General features: G+C 42.6%; 1 protein-coding gene across 2 annotated transcripts in view; it reads right to left on the bottom strand.

Annotated features, from left to right (window-relative positions):
* LOC126094519 (dual specificity mitogen-activated protein kinase kinase dSOR1) overlaps positions 1-27019 on the bottom strand; it is a 79160-nt gene that overhangs the window by 37686 nt on the left and 14455 nt on the right. For both annotated transcript variants that reach the window (XM_049908935.1, XM_049908936.1), the window contains one exon: positions 11581-11812. In XM_049908935.1, the coding sequence (XP_049764892.1) occupies positions 11581-11812 (232 nt within the window). The remainder of the gene's footprint in view (positions 1-11580; positions 11813-27019) is intronic.

The following is a 27019-nucleotide window of genomic DNA, read 5'->3' as shown; positions in this document are numbered from 1 at the left end:
ATTCAAGACACACAATATGAAAATACCCATCTGGAGATCACACAGGGAATGAAACAGGACCTTACAGTCAAATGATGATGAATTATGTTGTTCAGCACTTACAGATATTAATATCAAAGTGAGCTGGCGCCGCCTCATGCCGAAACCACATCCTCTCAGGGACAACCAAAGTACAAGGCCTGAACAAGTGAGGCAGCAGATCTCGAACTGACACAATGTAATATGCACCAGTGACATGGGGTAACAGCAAGTAAGGTCATATTGTTTGATCTTTGACAATCCAAGTCCACAAGTTGATGAGAACTGTTGCTTGTCAACTGAGGTAAGTGTAGTGGATGGATTTTTATGACTCCAGAAATGCCTAAAAGAGCATCTGAATACATTATCACTGTTCAAAATGGCATAGTCCATGAATAATACAAACTGTAGAAAGTTTTGCATTGGAGTGCTTCAATGGATAATACCGGGTGATTCAAAAAGAATACCACAACTTTAGGAGTTTAAAACTCTGCAACGACAAAAGGCAGAGCTAAGCACTATCTGTCGGCGAATTAAGGGAGCTATAAAGTTTTATTTAGTTGTACATTTGTTCGCTTGAGGCGCTGTTGACTAGGCGTCACCATCAGTTGATGCTAAGATGGCGACCGCTCAACAGAAAGCTTTTTGTGTTATTGAGTACGGCAGAAGTGAATTGACGACAGTTGTTCAGCGTGCATTTCGAACGAAGTATGGTGTTAAACCTCCTGATAGGTGGTGTATTAAATGTTGGTATAAACAGTTTACAGAGAATGGGTGTTTGTGCAAAGGGAAAAGTTCTGGACGGCCGAGAACGAGTGATGAAAATGTAGCATGCATCCAGCAAGCATTTGTTCGCAGCCCAGGAAAATCGACTCGCAGAGCTAGCAGAGAGCTGCAAATTCCACAATCAACTGTATGGAGAGTCCTACGAAAAAGGTTAGTTATGAAACCTGAACGTCAACTACCCGAGGCGATGGATCGGCCGCCAGGCAGCCCGTGACAGAGCACTTCATCACTGGCCTCCAAGAAGCCCTGATCTTACCCCCTGCGATTTTTTCTTATGGGGGTATGTTAAGGATATGGTGTTTCGGCCACCTCTCCCAGCCACCATTGATGATTTGAAACGAGAAATAACAGCAGCTATCCAAACTGTTACGCCTGATATGCTACAGAGAGTGTGGAACGAGTTGGAGTATCAGGTTGATATTGCTCGAGTGTCTGGAGGGGGCCATATTGAACATCTCTGAACTTGTTTTTGAGTGAAAAAAAAAACCTTTTTAAATACTCTTTGTAATGATGTAAAATAGAAGGTTATATTATGTTTCTTTCATTAAATACACATTTTTAAAGTTGTGGTATTCTTTTTGAATCACCCTGTACATTGACAAAACTGTACTATGAGCCCAAAGTCATTTGGCTGTACTTCTTACATTCATTGTTTATTATGGGCGTGTAATTACAGCTCTACTAGCACTCTCCATACCGTAATATTCAAGGTGAGCATTTCAAAGGTTAGTTAATGGGTTTTTACTGAGAAAACTTATTCCATGCGATCCACCGCAATCTCATTTAGTTCTATTGTGCACATAATTCTTCATCAAGAAACTTGTACAGCTCTCTGTGGCTTGAATGAACCAGTTTCTCAAAAGTTGCTCTCCACAGTGACTGGTTTTCAGGCCACAGCATCCTGTGGCACCATACATTAACCCATTAATGCCCAGTGGCAACTGAAGTTGCCAATGAATTTAAAAACTAATATTGGCAACAATGATAATACTGTACACTATTTAACTGCTGGAAGCAGTTTTGGACACTTTTCTTTCTTGTTTAATATTTGAAGTTCCAGTATTCAGTCCATCATTGTTGCTTACGAATGTTAAATCTGCTGGTGGGTACGATTGTTAAAAAGCGCTTTGATGGAAAATGTAAGTACAGGACAATATATGAATACTTTAAGTAAATTTTCTTTGCTATCTTGTAATAAATAGTCTAAATTACACACAGGATTTCTTTGGAAGATTTATGTTGGGTAAAATACATCTGGCATCTTTAGTTGCCACTGGGAACTTGTGTTGTCTTTCAGGTGTGATAATTATTTATAGACTTCGGACGAAATAATAAATTTTCTTGAAGCAGATCAAACAGAACAATACAATTAGTGGGCATCATCCCTTCTTATGAAGTACAAGGTTGAGATACTAATGAAGATTCTGATTCATTAGAAGATGAAGCAAGGTTGGTTGGTTGGTTTAAAAGATGGGGGAGGGACCAAACTGCTAAGTCATCAGTCCCTTGTTCCGATTACAATAATTCCACAAGGGTGAGAGTAAAATAATTAAGACACACAAAACACAGCTGGAAGAAAGGAGAAAACCACAAGAATGACAGAAGGGCAACAAACACTAAAATGGACAAAATCAGACAAGAAAACCACAGAGATGCAAGAAACATGTAGAAGAAATCAAAACAAGAGAGCAGATTACCATGGCTGGCTGACCATGAGAATAAAAAGGAGAAGAAAGCCATTCTGCAACACATTAAAACCTCCACCCTAAAAGCACCCTGGTGGAGGACACTGGGGGACAAAGGACATGCGCTAAAACTTAGATCAAATAATAAAACCCACCCTCATGAATAAAATGTAAACTAAAGCTGCTGTTGAGGCATTGTCATCCAACGCCGAAGGTAGAGTGTTGGGAAAGTTAAAAATCCGCCGCAGAGCGGCTAAAAGTGGGCAGTCCAGCAAGTGGTGGATGACCGTCATTTACGGGCCACAGCAACACCGAGGTGGGTCCTCGCGATGGAGGAGGTAACCATGCATTAGCCACGTATGTCCAATGCGGAGCCACCAGAGGACAACTGCGAGAGGACCGCATGGAAGACTTCCACAATATTTGTAGTCTCCTTAATGACACGCAGTTTGTTGTGCGTAATGTTATGCCATTCGGTCTCCCAAAGCCGAAAAACCCTGCAGCGTAAGACAGAACGCAGGTCAGTTTTGGATACGCCCATCTTCAGAAGTGGTTTCCGTGTAGCCTGTGTGGCCAGCCTGTCGGCAAGTTTGTTGCCTGGTATTCCAACGTGTCCTGGGGTCCACACAAACACCACTGTATGACAGGACCATTCCAGGGCATAGATAGGCTCCTTAATGGACACTACCAAAGGATAGGGAGGGTAGCACTGGTCGATAGCTTGTAGGCTGCTCAAGGAGTCAGTAAACAGGAGAAATTACTCACCAGGTCATGAGCAGATGTGCTCAAGATCACGAGATAAGGCCGCCAGATCTGCAGTGAAAACACTGCAGCCATCTGGCAAGGAGTGCTGTTCAATATGTCCTCCATGAACATACACAAAGCCAATGTGACCATCAGCCAATGAGCTGTTGGTGTAAACCACTTCATGGCCCCGGTACATGTCGAGAATCGAGAGGAAGTGACAGCGGAGAGCCACAGGGTTAACGGAATCGTTAGGGCCATGCGAAAGACCCTGGAGAAGCTTAGGCCTAGGTTTACACCATGGAGGTGTACGTGAATGGACCTCGAGGAGAGGTGGTAATGGGAAGGACTCCAGTTCAGACAGAAGGGACCGGACATGAACCACAAACATAAGCCCTGACCTGGGCCGCCGATGCGGGAGACGGAACACTGTCGTTGGGAAAAGGAGACAGTAATTCAGAAGCGCTGAGAACTACGAACTTGTGCAATGTAACTGGCAAGCAGTTGTGCACACCTAACCTTCAATGGAGGGACTCTCGCCTCCACCAGGACACTGGTCACCGGACTCATTCTAAAAGCTCCCGTCACTAGGCAAATGCCACAGTGGTGCACTGGGTCAAGTAAACGCAATACTGAGGGCACCGCCAAACTGTAAATCAGACTCCCACAGTCAAGGCGGGATTGAACAAAGGCTCTGTAGTGTAGTGTAGAGCAATCTGCACCCCAGTTGCTCAGGCAGTGGAGGGCATTGAGCTGCTGCCAGCACTGCCACTTAAGCTGATGAAGTTGAGGTAGCCAAGTCAATCGAGCATCGAAAACCAGTCCTAAGAATTGATATGTCTCCACTACAGTGAGTGGATCATCATTAAGGTAAAGTTCTGATTTTGGATGAATGTGCGATGCCGACAGAAATGCACAACACACAACTTTGCGGCTGAAAACTGGAAGCCGTGGGCTAAAGCCCATGACTGCGGCTTGTCAATGACTCCACGTAGTCATCACTCAGGAACACCAATACTAAAGGAGCAGTACAAAATGAAGAAGTCATCAGCATACAGAGAAGGTGAGACCGACGGCCCTACAGCTACTGCTAGACTGTCAATAGCCACTAAAAATACAGAGAGACTCAATACGGAGCCCTGCAGAACGCCACTCTCCTGAATAAGGGAGGGAACTATGGGAGGCACTGACCTGGACACAGAAAGTATGGAGTGACAGGAAGCTTTGGATGAAAATTGGGAGTGGGGCCCGGAGACCCCACTCATACAATGTGGCAAGGATATGATGTCGTCAGGTCGTGTTGTATGCTTTATTTAAATCAAAAAAGACAGCAAACTGATGTTGGCATCTGGAAAAGGCTGTCCGATGGCAGACTTGAGGGACACAAGATTAGTAGTAGTAGTAGAGTGCCCTGACAGAGCCAGTAGGCCACTTGGCTCCAGGACCCAACCCAACCGCCGACACACCATATGTTCCAGCAGCTTACAAGGAAGTTGGTGAGGCTGTTGGGCTGGTAGCTATCCACATCAAGTGAGTTTTGACTGGGTTTGAGCACCAGAATGATGGTGCTCTCCCACCACTGCAATTGGAAAGATGCCATCACACCAGATTCGGTTGAAGGTGATGACAAGATGTCACTTGTAGTCAGACGAGAGATGTTTAATCATCTGACTGTGGATCTGATCCGGCCCAGGAGCTGTGTCGGGGCAATGTGCAAGGGCGCTGAGGAGCTCCCACTCTGTAAATGGGGCGTTATAGGGTTCACAGTGGCGTGTAGTGAATGAGAGGGCTTTCCTTTCCATCCACCGTTTGAGGGTGCGAAAGGCTGGGGGGTAGTTCTCCAACGCAGAGGCTCAAGCAAAGTGCTCGGCAAAGCGCTCGGCAAAGCGCTCGGCAAAGCGCTCGGCAAAGCGCTCGGCAATCGTGTTTGCATTGATAGATAACACGCCATTGATGTTAGTGCCAGAGACACCTGTTGGGGTCTGGTACCCAAACAGACATCTGATTTTTGTCCAGACTTGGGAAGGTGACGTATGGCACACAATGGTCGATACGTAGCTCTCCCAACACTCCTGTTTATAAGCTGGCGAACACGGGCACGGAGCCGCTTAAAGGCTATTAGGTGCTCTAGGTAAGGTGTTGCTTATGTACTGTTGAGCTTGCCGACTCTCTTTAATTGCCTCAGTGACTTCCGGTGACCACCAAGGGACTGTCTTTCACTGGGGGCACTCTAAAGAACGATGGATCGCATTTTCTACCACAGAAACAATCATTGTAGTGACCTGCTCAATGATACCATCAATGGAACCATGTAGGGGAAATTCAGCAGCAACAGCAGAGGTGAAAGCTTCCCAGCCTTGTTTAAAGCCCATCTGTGTAGGTGTTTATGGGCATGACACCCGGGGACTGACAGGAAGATGGGGAAGTGGTCACTACCACACAGGTAGTCACGTGCTCTCCAGTGGATAGATGGGAGAAGGCCAGGACGGCAAACCGAGAGATCAATGGCCGAATATGTGCCATGTGCCACACTGAAATGTGTGGGGGCACCTGTATTTAAGAGGCAGAGGTAGAGTTGTGACAGTAAATTTTCGACCTTCCTACCTCGGTCAGTAAGCATGGCACCACCCCACAAGGAGAAGAAAAGGTTTAGGGAGATGATCAATCAGTGCAGCCAATACATTCAGGAGTACTACTGCACAATCTGAAGGAAGATATACATTGCAGTCAATTATTTCCTGCATCGACCTTATCCTGACAGCCACAGCTTCAAGAGGGGTATGAAGGAGCACAGGTTAACTACATAACGAGTTCAGGACATAGACGTAAACTCCACCCGACACTATATTGTAGTTGCTACGGTTCCTGTAATACCCCTTACAGCTGTGGCGCGCAGGTGTTCACATTGCCAGGAACCAGGTTTCCTGGAGAGCAATGCAGAAAGCAGGTGTAAAGCTTAACAGTTGCCTTGCTCCACCAGGTGGTGGAAAAAACCGCTGCAATTCAACTGGAGGATTACATGATCGTGAGACTGGGAAGGCATGAAACATTCAATGAGGTAGTCTACACCTTAGGGTCACCTGCTGCCACCAGATGAGTACCTGTGCGATTGAGGGCCCAGCGAGATCTAGGTCCTCAGCAGATGCCAGAATCTCCACCTCATCCTCAGACAGAGCTTGTAGGTATCGGTGGTGTGGGTGCCACCACAGTGCCTTGATTCTTGGGGCCTTTTCTTTTTTAGGTTTCTCTCACTGCTCCTTAGGTTTGTCCGGCTGGGAGGGCTTCACTGATTCAGTCTCAGGGACTGAAGAGGATCATGAAGCTCTATGACCAGCTACCTGTGGGTGCTTCAGCCAATGGTTGGTGTCAGCTTTGCCACTGGTAGAAACCTGGGAAAGGAGTGACCCAAGGGATCCCTTCCTGGCAAAAGGATCCTAAGAAAACATACACTTCTCTGGCTAAGAAGTGAGGACTGAAGTCCCCAACCGTTGGGGGGAGGGGGGGGGGGGGGGGGAGAGTTGCTCCTAAGTAGGTTGTGCAGGAGCTAAAGGGAGGGAAATGCCCCGCACCATCAAGGGAGCAGGTGGAGTAGGGGAGGCATGGGGATAAACAGTTTATCAAAGGCAAGCCAATTAGATTTGGTTTCAAACTATGGGTTTTGGCAAATCCTGATGGCTACATTATATGTGCAGAACCTTACTGTGGCACACATATGAAACTACCTAAAATTGATCTTGGTCAAGGTGGAGATGTAGTGACTGGTTTGATTCAGCACAGAAATATTCCAGGTGTAACAAAAATCTACTTTGACAATTTGTTTATGTCAGTTCTGTTGCTGGAAGAACCGTTTAGAAGAAACCTGGGTGGCCTAGGGACAATGCGAGACAACAGAGTTGGAAAACACCTGAACTCGCCATCAAAGAGTGAATTTGGAAAACAAGAAAGAGGAGACCGCGTTTCAGTATCTAACGGCCAGATGACAGCAATGAGATGGAATGACAATGAAGTAGTGACAGTTTTTTCCAACTGTGATTATGTAGAAATGAGGAAAGATTTAGCAGAACAGAAAGAAAGATAGTAACATTAAAAACTACTGATGCTGTGAAACAACATAATCTGCATATGGAAGGGGCTGATCTCAATAATCAATTCACAGCTCTATACAGGACAAAAATGAGTAATGATGTAAGGCAGGACAGAAAAGATCATCTCATCATCAAAGGACAATCTAAGTATTGCAGATACCAGGTATGCAAGACTTGAACTGTGTATATTTGTGTGAAATGCCAGGTGCCACTTCATCCATGATGTTTTGAGGGGTTTCATAAACTTCGAAATACCTCTAAGCTAAGATTCAGATGAGAATCCTTCAAATGATTCACAACTGTTTTCACTGTTTAAATAGCTTTCTTTGAAAAAATACAGTGAGAATGTGTAACAAAAACAGTTCAAAAAATTAAAATTGTAATAAATCTGGAAATGTGTTTCATTTGTTACGTTAACTGCCCATCGGCAACTTTAGTTGCCATCAATGTTCATGACTATTATAAGTGAAAATTAAACTGAAATTATGTTTTTCATGTAAACCTGTTACAAAACAATAACCTACAACTATTTTTAAGCAGAAAAATTTAACTTAATACTTCTGGGCACTTATGAGTTAAATGCATGTCTGCAAGTTGCTGTAACAAGTAATGCTCTACAGATGAGCACGGATGGGGGTGACGTTGTCAGCTCAACGCGCGCACACACACACACACACACACACACACACACACACACACACACACACACACACACACACACACACACACAGTATGGCTGTAGCAGCAACAGCTGTGCAGTTCCTTACTGGACTACCTTCTCACAGCACGCACGCACGCACACACAGTATGGCTGTAGCAGCAACAGCTGTGCAGTTCCTTACTGGACTACCTTCTCACAGCACCTTTTAACGTATGGTGTTGAGTTCGCTTTACAGGATCGTATATCCTCATGGCTTAACAAATGTCCTCCTGTGTATAAAATGATACCGTGTTCCTATTATTTGTATATCTCAACAAAGCAAAATGAAGAACACTGTCTTTTACAACAATTGGAATGAATCTTGTACAGCGTCATAGTCAATACAAAAGGGGTGCTAAAATAGATCTAAATTGCTCATGTAAATACAATAAATAACATTAAAATAATATAAACTACTTGAGCACATACCAATCACTGTAGCATGTAGAATATCATACTTCTGCAGAGGAGTATTCCTTAATAATGAGATTAAATTTATGGTGCAAATGCAGTACACACCATCCAGTCAAAAATGTGAAACACAAAAATAAAGACAAATTATGGCAAAGGGTAAATGCCACTTAGTTCATAATCAGCTTCTTCCTCAACACTGTTGTTATCTGATCTCTGGTCCATGAATGTCACTGGAATTGTCCAAGGACTTAATTATGTTTTCAATATTAATTTCTACACTCACTAACTTCACTTTTCCATGCTTTCTTAACAACTGTTTCTGTGTCGTGTACAACATTACTCCACTTCTCTGGCATTATTTGTGCCACTGCTTCCTCTAACAGTCCTTTAATTTCTGTCACAACGGAGCTTTCATTATTTGTTGCCATGTAATGTTTAGTCTGTTTCCAAATCATTTCTATGGCATTGGAGTAGCAGTGGTATGGTGGAAACCTAAGAAACCTGTGCCCACGTTCTTTTACTATCATGTCGACAACATACTATTGAAAATGAGGTTCCCCCCCTCCCCCCACTACTTCCATGAGCTTCGCCTTACATAAACCATCCTGAATTTTCACATCATGGCATTCAATCAGTCAACAATGTCGGCTTCTTTCATTCAAATCATTAGGAGTTTTACCTTTAATAACTGAATGCCATGGGGCATTATCCATTACAATGGCAGATAGCTGATTTACATTTTCCAATAGTTGCCACTTGAACCACTTCTCATCACCGCAGTCGCTTGCTTTGCTCGATCTGTAAATGCGGAGACAGTTAGGTAAGAAACCAGACGCAGTTCTAGCATGCAAGTCAATAATTCTTGCACACACTCCCACAGGAACAGCATTCATCCAGGTTTCATTGAGCCACATGACGACTTCAAACAGCACTTTAATGATATTTCTTAAAAACTGACAACTTCACACTACGATGTGACCTTCCTCCATTACAATTTTTCACCTTTTTTTTTTTTTTTTTTTTTTTTAATTGAAAACCACGAGGTTTGACAACTGTTAACAAGGAAGTCTTGCTGCCACTGAATAACTCTGCCTCATGAAGAGTACCACACAACTTTTTTTATAGTTGGATGTTCTTTTCTCTTATAATATCCGTGCATGCAACGATGAACAGCATCTTTTTGAAAAGATAATAATTCTGTTACTTGAGGTTCTGTCTTTTCCTTTTTGCTGGGTATCCGCTGTTTCGATGAACCAGGTTCTTCGTCTTCTGTACTGTACTTCTCCTTACAAACCTCGAGGACCGTATTTTTATTTTTATATATCACAAAGCATCTGCAGTTTGTGATGAAGCAAGCTGGGATCTCTTCACTTCTTCTCTTTTGACTAATTACCATTAGCATACATGAGTATAATCTGCATTTCCATAAAAGAGAAAGGTTGGCCATCAGTCTTAATAAATATAGCAATAGATCTAATTTTGTGCTTAGTTTTGTGTATATAATCAATTTCCTAATTTATTTTGACAATTCCAAGTTAATATGTTTTATTATAGGGTGAAATCAGTAATTGTTTCATGACTTAGATTCTATTGTTGACTTACAAACAATATAAATTCTGTACTAATTATAAACATTTGGAAGACGAACCACTAGCATTCTTTAAGTATTTATTTGGCTCTTTTCGAAGTCAAGTTAGCAAAGCTGGCCCTTAATTAATTCCAAAATAATTACCAGGTTTGTCAAAAGTATTGTTTGTATAACTATATCTGTTAATTTCGTCATTTAAACAAATAATTTGGCCTAACCCTTGTAGAAGAAACTGTTACAAAGAAGGAATTTTTCTGTATATTCAATTATTTGTATGTTAATTAGTTTCAGTGCTTATTATTATGAGGATATGTAAAGGCCCGATTTTTGGTCCTGAGACAGTCAGTTCACAGCCGATTTTCAAACGAGAAACCTGTATTCGTTAGATCAACAACAATGCATCAACTTAACTGTGAAATAGATGTAACACAAATAGGCAGAGTGTTAAAATAATTGGAGTGTGTGTTCAATAGCGTCGCATGTATCATATTATTCCACAAGAACTGTGTAGTTATGTTTTTACTGCTCATAGATGTCCGACAGCATACTGCTACAATAGTTCACTGACATTTGTCTGCAAACTATTAATGAGGCTGGTCAAAAGTTAACCAATAGTAAACTGGCAATGTAACTGTGTAATATTGCGGGGTTGTGAACAGTGAAAGTAAAGATCTGTGAAAATCAACTATGCAACTGTTGGCTACATCATTTACAGTAATCAGTGTTGAACTTCCACCTCCCATTTTTCAGCCAGTATAACAACGCAGTACGTCGACACTGAGGACTATCAACGAAGAAATAAAGCAGGCGAACATTACAAGTTCTTTCAACTATCTTTGTTAGAGGCAATACAGTCACATCATTCTCTCTCTCCTTCTCAAAATACTCGTACACAAACTCATGTGTCTGACCACACAAAACATGAGCAATTGATGAACTTTCAATTTAGCAACCACACTTTTTTTGCACACTTCCGCTACAGGCTTCAGATATTCCGTAGCGCAAAGTAAACTTGCTGCAGAATGAAATTAAGCATACATTGAAATGAACCACGACTGTTTGCATTACCGATCATGAGTGTCATCTACAACTGGCAACTACAGCTGCTACCTGCAGTAGGGGAGAGTTCTGACAACATGAATGGAACAGGAGACACAGACAAGTGTGTTCTTCGATTGGCTATTGCTATGGTAGTAGCCCTGTAAACAGCTAGATGTCAATCAACTTTGTTATTCTGAACTGGATATAGTTTCCTAATCTCCTGACACAAATTGGTGAAAGCCCTGTAAATCTTTCAGGAGATACTATCTGAAGCCTATAGAAATGCACTCTGAATTTACAATAAGTTCCAATAGAAATATACTAAAAGAGACTATAATGGGAAAAAAAAGAAAAGTAAATAGAAAATTTACTTTTATCAGTCACTCAGAATCAGTGGAACTGAAGAAATACCTGAATACTGGCCATGTCAATAGTATTATGAGACTCATACGAATATCTGAGGAAACCGTTCAGTATGCAAGCTATATTAAAATTTATTGCTTTCAGTTTTATTCTCACCTTACGAGCCATAATGAGACCACTGGATCGGTGTCTGACCTTCATCACCACACCTCCATTTCCAGCTCCAAGTTCTCCCAGTTTCTCAAAGTCATCATCTGATAATTCACCAATCTTTTCTTTCTGAACAAGGAAGTATTCCATTCGTTTCCTCTGAGTGTCATCCATTTCCAATTCTTCCAGTCTCTCTTGCAAAACTTCAATGCTTGTTTTCCCTGTCAATGTGCTACGCCTATAAACAAATAAAGCAACAGTGAAAATGTGATCTTTTAACACTTCAATGACTCAGTGACAGTACAACATATTTAAAATACGGTAGATCTTAGATCCTGAGTATCAGGTAATACCTACACAAAATATACCTTGAAGTTCAAACATAAGCAATATGCTGAAATGTCAAACATATTTGAAAGGAATTTTGGCTCTTAGAGCCTTACAAAATAAACAGTCTTTAAACTGAAGCACAGTATGAATGTAACAGAGCTTCAGTGCTTTACTGGGTTGGCTACTACTGAAAATAACATAGCCTTATGCTCCTCAGAGCTGAAAAGCAACCCACCCAGGACTTAACAAAACAAGGAACTTCCAGTTTAACACAGAATCTCGACTGTGAGCACTTGCCACTAACAATATACACGAAACCTTATTGGAGTTGAAATACTCATAAGTGGGAGGCAACAAATAATCTTATGGCTAAACAGGATTGAACTCCTGACATTTAAAATTTTTGTGTTACACAGACCCACAAAACTGAGGGAGACTAGAAAGAAACTGATCATATGATAAGCACATGCCTGCTAATGAGAAACAAGAGGTCTCGACTCTGTTCCATACAGCAAATAAATAAGCTTTGACAGTAACTATAGTAATTTGCAAGGATGGTATAAAGGTAGTTTATAGATTACTTCAAGAATTCAGTAATCGAATGGGCAGCGCAACTATGACTGAGAACAAACACAAATGAAGGGGACCGTATGTACAACCAAATATGAATAGGACACTCAATGTGGCACTACAGGGATTCAATAGGTGATCACTGAATTACTTAGACCTCTTCAGCACTCACACAATGATGGGCAATCCAACAATACACGGCAATTGGACTGGTCACATGCTATGTCCATGCCCACAAAACACTGGCCTGTAACTTATGGGGACTCTGTGATATTTGCATATACATGTCCCTGATCTCCGAAAATGTACCAAGGACTTGTCGAATCCAAGCTATGCAGAGCCCCTGCTGTACTGCATTCCGAAGATGAACCAATACTGTATAAAGCAGTTGGCCATAATGTTTTGGCTCATCATTACTATCCTAGTTTTGGAGCCAATAGTTCAGCATTGGTAAGGAGAGAAGGACAAGGCTTTGGAAGGTTAAAAAGGAAGGGCAGGTTACTCACATCCTACTCATCCTGGCATCTCAGTTACCTATCTTCCTTTTTAAACTAACAGAAGTTATCCACTTCTACTTTTCTAGTTCCAAAATCTAGTTTAGTGTTTTGCTTTCATGTGTGTGTATCTGCAGTACTGAAATTTTGCCTCCTCTGGGTAAGTACTCTACAAGAATTCTACCTCATTATTTTATTATTTTCTCGAGTGAATTTTGATTTTGGTACGCACAAGGTATTGGACCCATCAAGTACAATGTCAATCAGTGTTAGCAGTTATACAGAGTGTACCATCACTTCCTTCAGGACACCATCACATGTACACTGAAGAGGTAAAGAAACTTGTGTGCCTGCCTAATATGTAGTGCCCCCGCGAATTCACGGAATTGTCAAAATATGACGTGGCATGGTCTCGACTAATGTCTGAAGTAGTGCTGGAGGGAAGTGACACCATGAATCCTGCAGGGGTGTCCATAAATACGCAAGAGCACGAGGGAGTGGAAATCTCTTCTGAGCAGCACTTTGCAATGCATCCCAGATATGCTCAATAATGTTCATGCCTGGGGAGTTTGGTGGCCAGCAGAAGTGTTTAAAGTGAAAATGTTTAAACTCATAAGAGTGTTCCTGGAGCCACTCTGTAGCATCTCTGGATGTGTGGGGTGTCGCACTGTCCTGCTGGAATTGCCCAACTCCATCGGAATGCACAATGGATATGAATGGATGCTGGTGATCAGACAAGATGTTTACGTACATGTCACCTATCAGAGTCTTATCTAGATAATCAGGGATATCACTCCAACTGCACACACCTCACACCATTACAGAGCCTCCACCAGCTTGAACAGTCCCCTGTTGACATGTAGGGTCCATGGATTCATGATGTTGTCTCCATACCTATACATGTCCATCCACTCAATACAATTTGAAACGAGACTCCTCTGACCAGGCAACATGTTTCCAGTCATCAAGAGTCCAATGCCAGTGTTGGCGGGCCCAGGCGAGGCATAAAGCTTTGTGTATTGCAGTCATCAAGGGTACACTAGTGAGCCTTCAGCACCAAAAGCCCATATTGACGATGTTTCATTGAATGGTTTGCATGCTGACACTTATTGATGTCCCAGTCTTCGTTGGTCCCTTTCTTGCAGGATGTTTTTCCAGCCACAACAATGTCAGAGTTTTGATGTTTTACCAGATTCCTGGTATTCACGGGACACTTGTGAAATGGTCATATGGGAAAATCCACACTTAATCACTACCTCAGAGATGCTGTGTCCCATCACTCGTGTGCCGACCATAACACCATGTTAAAACTCACTTAAAAGCTTGATAACCTGCCATTGTAGCAGCAGCAACCGATCTAAATACTGTGCCACACACTTCTTGTCTTATATTGCCATTGCTGATTGCAGTGCCATATTCTGCCTGTTTACATATGCATTTGAATACACATGCCTATACCAGTTTCTTTGGCACTGGGTGTAGTAACCAAGTACACATTCTGCAGATATCATAGATATCATACAAAGAAAGTAGTATAAATTCTTTATTCGAAGTGCCACTAAATTAACCAAAGTAAAATTCTACTGAACACTTGGGTTTAATGGCATATCGTAACCTAGCAAGAAAAATGACATGAGTCGGAAACCAGCATCTGTAGTGTATGTCACTGAAAAATACCTGCGAACTATCCAATGTGCATGAAAAAAATATAATGGAATTTACTGTAAACAATAGTTACTTGAAATTTAAAGGTAGTTTACATTTTTTCATTATAAGTTTTATAGAATTAATTCTTTAAGTCAAGTTTTCTCAAGTATTGCATTTCTGAGTTGAGTCACTGTTCTTACCACTTGATGTGCTGCCTTCACTAGATAAATGCCACAGATCACACAGAGTGTGTAACAATGAGTCATAGACATCTCAATGTCGGAAGATTATAGGAAAATGGAAAACAGCCTGCAAAGTTTTGTTAAGAGGCACAACACGAGTTCAAGTTTTACACATAAATTGACAGAACAGCTCTCTATTACACAACTGACAATACATTCCTGAAAAGTCATTATCATACAATATCTAGAAGTGCACATTCAGAGTGATCTGAAGTAGAATGAATACACAAAACAACTTGCAGGTAAGACTTATGCCAGATACGTTCATTGCAAGAATTCAAATGGAATATAATTCTTGCATGAAGGCAGCATCTAAAACTATTGGTTGGTTGGTTGGTTTGTGGGATTGAAGGGTCCAGACTACAAAGGCCATCGGTCCCTTCTAAAACTACTGTTCAATTGATTCTCAAGTGTAGCCTGCCAGTCTGGAATCCCTAACAGGAGAGTCAATGGAGGAGATCAAAAGAAGAGTATCAAACTTTGTCAAAGGTTGATTTAGCAAACAGGACAGTGTCACTGAGGTACTCATTCAACTTCAGTGGCAGAAAAAAACAAGAGAGTTGTATCCTATCACTGAGATGTTTGCTGTTAAATATCTGAGACCATAATTTCAATAAGATTTTTATGAAGACGGTGCTCCACAGCTTGACTGTATCTTAAAAACTCTTATGAACACCCAAAAGCTGTTGTCTAAACGAAACTGTTTATTAACTACTAATTTCAGTGAAGCAACTGCCATCCAACATTTACATTTCATCATTACAAGAAACACTTACACAGGATATCCACGACACAGGATATCCACGACAGGAAATACAAATTTGAAGGTGACGGTAACCACCTTTATGATTACATAGTTGTCATTGTGAAATTTCCTGCATAAATGTTTCCTGTATGATGAAATATGCCTGCCACATGATGGCCACATGACCAAACTTAGTAGCTAATAAACATTACCATCTAAACAGAAGCTTTTGGTAGTTTACAAAGGCATTTTACAAATTAAAGAAGTTGGATGTTGTATTACTTCCTTCCCCTCTCACACAGAATAACTAAGACAGTAAAACTGGTGACACTGAAGTTCATTCATATGCTTAACAACAGCTGTCCTCACTAAACAAACATGAATGGAACAGAAAAAAGGGGAATGATAATCCTACAGAAAGAATCCTACACCACACACACCATAAAGTGCCCTGTGGGTCAGGAGTAGATAATTCAGGCTTATATTCAGGGTGAAAGAAAATTTCCAATCTGCAAATCTGTAGCATAATTTTGCTCAAGCATGGGTACCAGTGCAGTTGCAGAACTGAGACAAGATACCTTGAAGTTCAACATCAATATACCAGAATTCAGCAAACTGTAATGGTGGAAGTTCTCCAAACAAACTATTCTGCTACCTGTAACTATCCTATATCTAATCAATCTTTCATATACCCAACTTTTCTCTACCTGTTTCTCACAAATGCAGTTTTTAGCTTCTATGAAATATATATACAGGAGGATATGACTGTGTTTTTACCTTTTTCAAATGTGACTCAATCCAATAAATTATGAAATCACTTTAACTACACACTGGTCATTATTACTACTACCTAACAATTGAGGCATGCTTTATCCTATTTTCAAACACTTCATTAACATACCCTTTTAAACATTACTAACTGCCAGTCATGTTGCAAAATGTTTTGATATACGTATGGATTTTGAACAGCATAGTAACATAATTTATAGTAATCACCAAAAAACAGAATCCTTTGCTTATTTTGACAATATTTGAGAAAGACTGAGACTCTTATAACATTATTCAACGACCCTAAGCTTATTTTCTGGAATCATTGTTCTACAGGTAAGAACACATTCCATTCCACTGTTGTGTGTAACTTTATACTTCAATCTGTTCCTTTCAAAGACATTCCACTCCCATTCATGGTTTAATTTCCACTACCAACATTACACATAATATTAACCCGAACACTTGATATAACAATCAAAACAAAAAAAGCAGACTTTTGCTATCACAAAAATGAGGGATCCATCTTCTAATCAAGAATTGAAACACTGAATTTACTTGCTCCAAAACAAACTTCAACTGCAATTTAGCAGAAAAAGATGCATGAATGAACCATAAACAAGATCACTGATGGAGTCAGGATTATGGCTGTGTGCATAGCTCATTTTCTATCAGCAGCTGGGAATAGTCATTCTGAGCTACTGATTGCTCTGAAAGACTATTCTGTCAAGCTTTCTTAGCTCATTGATATAGTATTAACCAATGGCCCAACTGGCCCACTAGAGAGTGACAAGTGCGATTTTAGTGCTCATCACAACATGAATTTTGATCATGCTTTTGTTTTTTTTATCAAGTTTTGAAAACCTTTTTTTAGTATATTTAGTGGTTATTATACCAAAGGGTTACCTGTTTAGTGAATTCCGAATAGTTGCTATCTAGGTCCGACTTTTGTTTACACACTGAACTCTTATTTGTAACAAACTGTGCAAATATGTGTGTAGTTTACATAAAACTTTTTCTGTGAAAATCCAAACTACTGTCTTTCATTCAAGTTATACATGTGAAGATTTGATATATCTGCATTGCATTTGGGAAATATCTCATGTTGGTTTGAATTTCTATTAGGTGTGACTTCAGGTTACATATGTATATATGACATAACTGAACTCACATTCACAATAAATTCAGCTCTGAAAGATAATTTGTGTACTTTTGAAGTGGATCAGACATAATACATCTCAGAATACTCTTTTTGTTTCAAATATTTACAGTTTTTTCTTTGCTATAGATATTTTATTTGACCACGAGTAAAAACTGTGGAAATTGCCAAAGGGAAAGAGAGTAGTATGATATATTGTGGTAGCTACAGCAAATGGTATCACTGGTGGGGATGCAGTGGGGAGAACTCTAAAAAGGTCCCTGATGCCCTGTCTTGGAAATGCAAAATATGTAGCAGGAAAATATTAACAGAAGAGCAGAAATGAAAGGAAGACCTGTGCTGTCCAGGCATATTTGGAAGATGCTAGTAAAGAATTAATGTGGATAAAGATAGGTAGTGGTGAGGAGAGGGTGGGTGTTGGCAACTGGCAGCTGATAGGAAGGCTAGTACGAGGATGCAGACTTACAGTTTTGTCGTGTCTTGTAGTAACAGGTACCAGCAGCCGAAGCTGAAGGCAGACGAACTTCTGGGTGGTGTAGGAGTAGGAAATGTGCAGCAGACTCTGCCCACAAGTAGGAAGGCTTCTAATAACACTAAAGTTAGGAACAAGAAAATACCGCTAGCAGACAGCAGTCATGGCAGAGGTGTAGACCTTCAGTTGCAGGAGAAATGGGAAGGGTCTCAGGTCACCATCATTTTCAAGCCAAGCACTGGGCTGAATCAGGTGATAGAGGGTTTATTGTCTTAGTGTAAGGACTTCACAAAAAGGATAGTGATAGAGAGTGGGGCACAGAACAGCTTGGACAGGGGCAAGGTGTACGACACAGGTGGTGTCCTGAGAGAGATAGGTTCTCTAACTGGTGACGCCAATATGAGCATGGTTGCCTTGGCAGTGTTATACAGTGAATCAATGCAGAGCTGGAGATGGCACTGATGACTGCTGACTGGGTGCAAATTGCACTGGTGTCAGTGGGAATTGTTGAGAGATGAGCTATACTAGGAATGGTCTGCACAACAGGGCTGGGAAAGGGAAATTGGTGAAGTTAATTAGTCAAAGTATAGCAGATGGGTGTGGAACCACACAAAGATAAATATATCTTGTAATGGATAGGTAGACTACACCTTTTTTACAAAAAATCTTGACAATAGGTTCCCCAGAATGTGCATCGGACTGCACTCTCACTACTTATAGAAAATATGGACAGTTATAAGAAATAAGAACAAAGACCATACAAAATTGCTCAGAAATATCTATTCTTCATCAAAATATACAGTCTATCAAGAATAAAATACCCAAGTTTGAAGTTGAATTACAGTTTTTGCACAGCACAGTGGTATGCATTACAGTGTTATTGTCACATGACTGTGCAAGTTGCTACTGTTGATTTATAATACAGGACAATGTATCATATATTGATATCAGAAGTGGCACTCACTTTAAAGTTAGGGAAAATATGACCACAACTTGTGTAGACACGCATTTTGGACTGGCAGATATTGAACTAACAAAGCTATACATTCATTAGAAGTTAATCATTCTGTGTGTATACTGCTCACCTAGTGGCAATGTTGATACCTTCTTCAGCAAAGTCCTGGAAAGAATCTCAGCTCCCAAAACAAACATAATGACATGTGGAAAAGTGAATATTAACACACATTTTGAGGGTGAAACTAGTGTTAACTTCCTAAACATTTTGAACTCTTTGGGTATGGCACAAATGGTAACCACTACTAACAGGGTCTCAAAAAGTTCAGCATAAGTATTACATCATTACTTACAGATAGTGACAGGAAAAACTGTACAGTATTCATAAAAGATATTGCCTTCTCTGGTCATAACTTTCAGATAATAAAGCTAAAATAGGCTTGGTACAACTCATAAAACTGCAGACTTACAAAAAAATCTTCTTGAAGTGTAAAAGCCATATTTATTTTCTAGGCCAGTGTCAAATAATATGCATTCCTTTGGCACGATTATTTTATGTATCTCCACTGCAGGATGTGATTTTAGTGTATTTTACTTCTGATGAAGGTATATTTAGATATACCGAAACCATGGTCAAGGATTTTAATAAATCTTTATCCTGCAACTGTTTGGCTGTTATCATTTACCGTGAACTACTAAACACGCTAGACGCACTACATGCAAAAGGAATAACAAGAAAGGAGTTCCTTGTACCTGCAAAACAGGATGAAAAAGGCAGAGAGAGTTCACATGTCTGTTGCTGTTAATTTTTTTTTAGTAAAACAACTGTCAGACAAGAAATGTAAATATAGGTGTTTCTCAGCATAATGCATTTGGTCCAGTTTTAATATATATCTGTGACTTTTCACGTTGTGTAAGACACAGAGAAAAAGTTCTCTTTGTTGATGACAGCAGTATCAAAGTCACTGATAAAACACCACAGCTTTTATCAGGGAAAGCAAATGAAATCTTCAAGAATGATTACATTTGGGCAGCATGTAATAAATTAATCTTGAACATAAAGAAAACAAACAACATGCACTACAGTATAAAGAGGGAAATCAACTCTGTTGATTTTAAACGTAGGTGATAAATCTATGGCTTAAGTAACAAACAGAAAGTCTTTAGGGATGAATACTGACTCTAAATGAACATGGATTGAACACAAAAAAATTGGAAAGAAGAATGTCATCAGCATGTTATGTTCTTGGGTTTTATCATCAGATTGTAACAGCCAGTGACTTGTGGTGAGATACTACTCCTACGTACAATCAGTTCTTAATTATGGGACTCTTTTCTGGGGATCAAAGGCACAAAACATTCACACAGTTTTTAAACTGCAGGAAATATCAGTAACAATAATAACTAAAATTATTTGTTGGTCTCATTGTAAGGACCTATTTAAAAACTGGATAACCTTACTGCACCAAGTGAGTACATCTATCAACCTGTAGAGCATATAAATACAAGGAATTAAAATTGTATAATAAAATGTCCAAGGAGATGAAAAGACTTCTAAAGTACATTTTCCCGGGAGAGGTAGTGCAGTATTTAGCACATTGGACTCGCATTCGGAAGGACGACACTTCAACCATCCAGACTTAGGTTTTCTGCGATTTCCCTAAATTGCTCCACGTGAATGCTGGGATGGTTCCTCTGAAAGGACATGACCAACTTCCTTCGCCATCCTTCACACAGTCTCAGCTTGTGCTCCGTCTCTAATGAGCTCAATATTGACGGGACATTAAACCCGATCTTTCTTCCTTCCTTCCTTCCTTCCTTCCTTCCTTGAATTTAGTAGTGAAATAGTGCAAGTACAATTGTTTAGAGGGGCAGCTAAAGCATACTTCATAAGTAATACATACTACAGAATTAAAAACTATTTAGACAACTCTGAGTAGTAGCTATTAAAGGGAGGGAAGAACAACAACAACAACAACAACAACATACACATTAATATCATTATCATTATCACAATGGAATGCTTTTGTAAGAAAATCATTTGCCAAGATCTATAGTGCACAACAGCAACGTCTTTTCATTCTCATGAGCTCAGCATCTCATGCATCATGGGGGATGCTGCCTCAAGTTTTTAAGAGAAGAAATGACAAAAATGTGCATGGGATACAGTAGCATGTTTAAATGCCTGTAATGAATTTTCTGATCAAACTGGAGGAAGTGCATAGCAGCATGTTCATTGTCCCGAAGTCATAAGCCGGTGTCCACACTGTGCACAGTGATACACAATGTTTTATATTGTAAGTTACCTACTGTAAACTCTGTATAGTCAAAATAACACTGTACAACAGGAATCAACCAAATGAGGCAGTGAAACTGTTAAGACACTGGCTTCATATTCAGAAGGATGGAGTTTGCTCTGTCTGGGAATTCCAACTTAGGTATTCCTAAACCATTTCAGGACAAGGTTGGGATGAGTCCTTCAGTAAGGCCATGGCCAACACCTCTCCTATCTTCATAAAAACATATTGATCTGTACCATGTGTACGCTTATGAGTTATCTATTTGCTTTGTATTACGATGACAAGTTCTGTATCACTGAGAGATGATCTATGGATGAGTAAATAAATAAGAATTATTAGGATTTGCAAGGTCCCACATTATGTCAGTGAAATGACAGTTAATGCAGAAAGAACCTTGCAGAGTTGAGCAAGTCTAATACTGTTGGGGTATAGCAAGCATCTCAGAAATTGCCTGCTGATGAATTACCCCAGTGTAGTCATAAATTTCTGTACAATGGTAGGAAGAAGTGTCATGAGAAACACATTAAAAATCGCCACACATAAGGTGTGGGTGTCCACCTGGGGGCATGTTTAAAGGCCACTTTTTTAGGTTCTTCTTGAATAACTCAACAACTGTGGCTACCAGCAAAAGAGTTTCCAAGTGTAAAATTAAACATTAAATTTCCTACAAAAAAGTCTTATTTTTTTCTCCAAGACTAATAGATCCACACTGCAGGGGATGAAAAAAAAAAATCACAGTTTATTAAAAATAGTGTTTAATAATATAAAATTAATGTTTACTGTTGAAGTGGGTTAAGAACAAATACTAAACATACATAGCACATCTAAGTGCAGTAAAGCCGTATTAATGCTCAAGCAGGCATGCCTGTATATAAAGTGCCAAATCACAGAAAACATTATAAAATAAACAAGCAAGCTAAATGAAGAAAAATTTATGATCTGAGCAAGAAAATGATCCAGGTTCCAAGTTAGCAGCATAATCTCACGCTAAGGCAATCACCTACAAGATATGCAGTTTGCAGGGATATGCTGCAGCTGCACTGTTTAATGCTTCGAGTGGGTCATTAGTGTTGGTTGGTTGGTTGGTTGGTTGTGGGGATTAAAGGGACCAGACTGCTACAATCATCGGTCCCTTGTTCCAAAACTTAAAAACACCCACACAGAATAAAAACAAACAATGGAAAAGACGACAGACGACACAGGACAAGAAAGACGCAGACAGAGATCAGACAAAACGAATTAAAATCACACAGAGTGTGACAGTGGTTGGTCGACCAAAGAGATAAAAAAGGATAAGCCAACCACCGAGAAACACACTAAAACTCAGTCTAAAACTGTAGGCCAAAGGCCAGACTCACAACAAAAAGTCATTACTAACACTCAGATTATGTGATAAAAACCCCCTGCCCGAATAAACTGCAAAACTAAGCCTGCCACGGCAGTGTCATTTGTTAAAAGGACAGGGAGCATGTCAGGCAGCGCGAACGTCTGCCTGAGCACAGCTAAAAGGGGACACTCCAACAAAATGTGGACCACCGTCAAAATGGATCCGCAGAGACATAGAGGTGGGTCCTCACGGCGCAATAAATGGCCACGCATCGTCCGTGTGTGCCCAATGCGCAGCCGTCAGAGGACAACAGACTCCTTGCGAGAGACCCGCATGGATGACCGCCAGATATCCATCATCTCCTTGATAGGACAGAGTTTGTTTGGTGCGGTCAGGTTGCGCCATTCAGTGTACCAAAGATCGAAAATTTTGTGGCGTCAGATTGGTCACAAATCAGTCGCCGGGAGGCCAATGTCCAGAGATGGTTTACTGGTGGCCTCTTTCGCCAGGCAGTCAACATGTTCATTGCCTGGTATCCCAACATGGCCTGGGGTCCACACAAAGACCACAGAGTGGCCGCAACGGGCAAGAGTATGGAGGGACTCCTGGACAGCCATCACCAGATGAGAGCGGGAGAAGAACTGGTCGCACTGGTCGATAGCTCGTAAACTGCTCAGGGAGTCGCTACAGATAACGAAGGACTTACCTGAGCAGGATCGGATATACTCTAGGACATGAAAGACGGCAACCAGCTCAGCAGTGAAAAGGCTGCAGCCAGCCGGCAATGAATGTTGTTCGTAGTGGTCCCCTAGAGTCAGAGCATAACCAACACGACCAGCGACCATCGAACCGTCAGTGTAAACAATGCCAGAGCCCTGATACGTGGCAAGGATGGAAAGAAAGCGCCGGCGGAAAGCCTCCAGTGGGACGGAGTCCTTCAGGCCCTGTGCCAAGTCAAGCCGAATGCAAGGGCGAGGCATCCACCATGGGGGTGTACGCAGAGGGGTGCGGAAAGGAGGTGGAAGAGGGAAAACTCCAAGTCCAGAGAGAAGCTCTCTGATGCGGACCGCGATTGTACAACCCGACCGGGGCCGACGTTCTGGGAGCTGGACGACTGACTGCGGGAACAGGAGACAATAATTAGGATGCCCGGACAAGCTACAAACATGCGTAGCATAAGCAGCCAGGTAAAGTTGGCGCCATAACCGCAGTGGAGGGACACCTGCCTCCACAAGTATGCTGTCCACAGGGCTGGTCCGGAAAGCACCAGTGGCAAGTCGGATCCCGCTGTGAAGGATTGGGTCCAGCACCCGCTATGCAGATGGGGATGCTGAACCATAAGCCGGGCTCCCATAATCCAGACGGGACTGGATTAATGCCTGGTAGAGCCATAAGAGGGTAGATCGGTCGGCTCCCCAGCTGGTGTGGATCAAGCACTGCAGAGCATTAAGATGCTGCCAACACATCTGCTTAAGCTGCCGAATATGTGGGAGCCAAGTCAACCGGGCATCAAAAACCACACCCAAAAACCGATGTGTTTCCACCACAAGTAGTTTGCTGGCAAGATAAAGCCGCGGCTCAGGGTGAACTGTTCGTCGCCGTCAGAAATGCAAAACGCAGGTCCTGGCAGCCGAAAACTGGAAGCCATGCGCTACAGCTCAAGACTGCGCCTTGCGGATAGCGCCCTGCAGCTGACGTTCAGCAGCGGCAATGCCAATGGAGTTGTAGTAGAGGCAGAAGTCGTCAGCATACAACGAAGCGGAGACAGACGTTCCCACCGCCTCAGCAAGCCCATTAATTGCAATTAAACAACAGGTAGACACTTAAGACTGATCCCTGTAGTACCCCGTTCTCCTGAACTTGGGAGGAACTATGGGAGGCCGCGACTTTCACGCGGAAGGTACGATGCGACAGAAAATTCTTTATGAAAATCGGCAGCGGACCCCGAAGACCACAATCATGAAGTGTAGAGAGGATGTGATGGCGCCATGTCGTATCATACACCTTCCACATGTCAAAAAAGACAACGATGTGGTGTTGACGGCGGGCAAAGGCCATACAGATGTCTGACTACAGGCTTGTCGGTGGCAGAGCGGCCGTTACGGAACCCACCCCAAGACGGAGCCAGGAGGCCCCGAGACTCGAGTACCCAACTCAATCGCCGGCTCACCATCCTTTTGGAGCAACTTGCAAAGAAAGTTGGCGAGGCTAATGGGGCAGTAGCTGTCCACCTCCAAAGAGCTCTTGCCAGGTTTCAAAATGGGGATAACAATGCTTTCCCGCCATTGCGACGGAAACTCACCCTTGACCCAGAGACAGTTGTAAAGGTCGAGGAGGCGTCGCTGGCAGTCCACTGAAAGGTGCTTCAGCATCTGACAGTGGATGCGATCCAGCCCAGGAGCTGTAGCAGGGCAAGCAGCTAGGGCACTGTGAAATTCCCACTCACTGAATGGAACATTGTAGGATTCAGGATGGTGGGTGCGGAATGAAAGGCTCCGACGGTCCGTCCACTCTTTAATGGAGCGGAAGGCCAGTGGGTAATTTGCAGAAGTGGAACTCAGAGCAAAATGCTCTGCCAATCGGTTTGCAATTACGTTGGAGTCAGTACAAACTGCTCCATTCAGTGAGAGTGCAGTGACGCTGACAAGGGTCCAATAGGCATAGAGGCGTCTAATCTTGGCCAAGACCTGCAATTGAGAGACATGGAGGCCAATGGTGGAGACATACCATTCCCAGCACTCCTGCTTGTGTTGGCGAATGATGCGGCGGGCCCGCGCACAGAGCCGTTTAAAGGCGACGAGGTTTTCTAAAGATGGATGCCCCTTGTGACGCTGGAGCGCCCGCCGGCAACATTTAATCACCTCGGCGATTGCAGGCAACCACCAAGGCACAGTCCTCCACCGAGGGGACCCAGAAGAACTGGGAATGGCAGATTCTGGAGCAGTAACAATGCCGGTGGTGACTGAGTGAACCACCGCCTCATGAGAAACAGGTTCAATAGCGGCAGTGGAGGAGAACAAGTCCCAGTCAGTCTTATTCATAGCCTACCTGTAAGGGCGCCCAGAAGACTGACGATGTGGCAGTGACAGAAAGATTGGAAAGTGGTCACTACCACACAGGTTGTCATGCACACTCCATAGAACAGATGGTAAGAGGCTAGGGCTGCAGATCGAAAGGTCGATGGTGGAGTACGTGCCATGTGCCACACTGAAATGTGTGAAGGCACCATCGTTTAAAAGGGAGAGGTTGAGCTGGGGCAATACGTTCTCAACGGTGGTGCCTCGACCTGTTGCCACTGACCCACCCCATAGAGGGTTATGGGCGTTGAAGTCGCCCAGTAACAGGAAAGGTGGCGGCAATTGGGCTATCAGCACCGCCAGGACATGCTGCGGAACATCATCATCCGGTGGAAGGTAGAGACTGCAGACAGTAACAGCCTGTGGCGTCCACACCCAAACAGTGACAGCCTCTAAAGGTGTATGTAGAGGGACAGACTTGCTGTGAAGAGAGTGAAGGACATAGATGGGAATGCCACCAGACACCCTTTCATAAGCTGCCCAGTTCTTATAATAGCCCCGATAGCCACACAGGGCAGAGGTTCGCATGGCTGAAACCAAGTTTCTTGAAGAGCAATGCAGAAGAAAGGGTGGAGGCTGACAAGTTGTCGGAGCTCAGCAAGATGGTGGAAGAACCCGCCGCAGTTCCACTGGAGGATGACATTGTCCATGGCTGAGAAAGGCGGCAAGGGACTGGGGAGGCAGATTATGCCTCCTGGGCCCCTTCTGCCACCGACTGACTACCTGTGCAACAGCTATCCATCGCGTCTGAGGGACTGGCGAGATCCAGGTCCTCAGCAGATGCCAGAATCTCCACCTCATCCTCAGACGCAGAGTTGGAAGGTTGCGGTGGGACAGGTGCCACCGTAATGTCAGGATGCTTGGGATCCTTTTTCTTTGTCTGCTTTGCGCGCTGTGCCTTTGGTGGGGCTGGCTGGGAGGGCCTCACTGAGTCAGTCTCAGGGACAGACGACGACCGTGAGGCCCTACGACCAGCGACCGGTGGTTGCTTGAGAAACTTGCGGGTGTCCGCTTTGGGACTGGGCAAAGCCTGGGATGGGAGGGCCCCAAGGGACCCCTTCCTGGCAAGAGTAGCCAAAGAAGTCTCATGCTTCTCTGGCTGGGAAGTGGGAACTAATGTCCCCGATGGTTGGGGTGGTGTTGATCCTGAAGTAGATGGAGTAGGAGCAACAGGGAGTGAAGTGCCCCCCATAATCAAGGGGGCTGGTAAATTCTGACATAGCTGAGAGCCAACTGTAGGTGACGACAAGGTAGGCGATTGAACTGGTGTTGCAGCAGCGGCATAGGTTGATGGCATTGGCACAGGATGTAGCCGCTCATATTTCCGCCTAGCCTCGGTGTACATCAGGCGGTCCAGGGT

The sequence above is a fragment of the Schistocerca cancellata genome, chromosome 8 (genome assembly GCF_023864275.1).
Source record: "Schistocerca cancellata isolate TAMUIC-IGC-003103 chromosome 8, iqSchCanc2.1, whole genome shotgun sequence".
Taxonomy (NCBI): domain Eukaryota; kingdom Metazoa; phylum Arthropoda; class Insecta; order Orthoptera; family Acrididae; genus Schistocerca; species Schistocerca cancellata.
The sequence above is the reverse complement of the archived record's forward strand: the minus strand, read 5'-3'. Positions and strand labels throughout refer to the sequence as shown.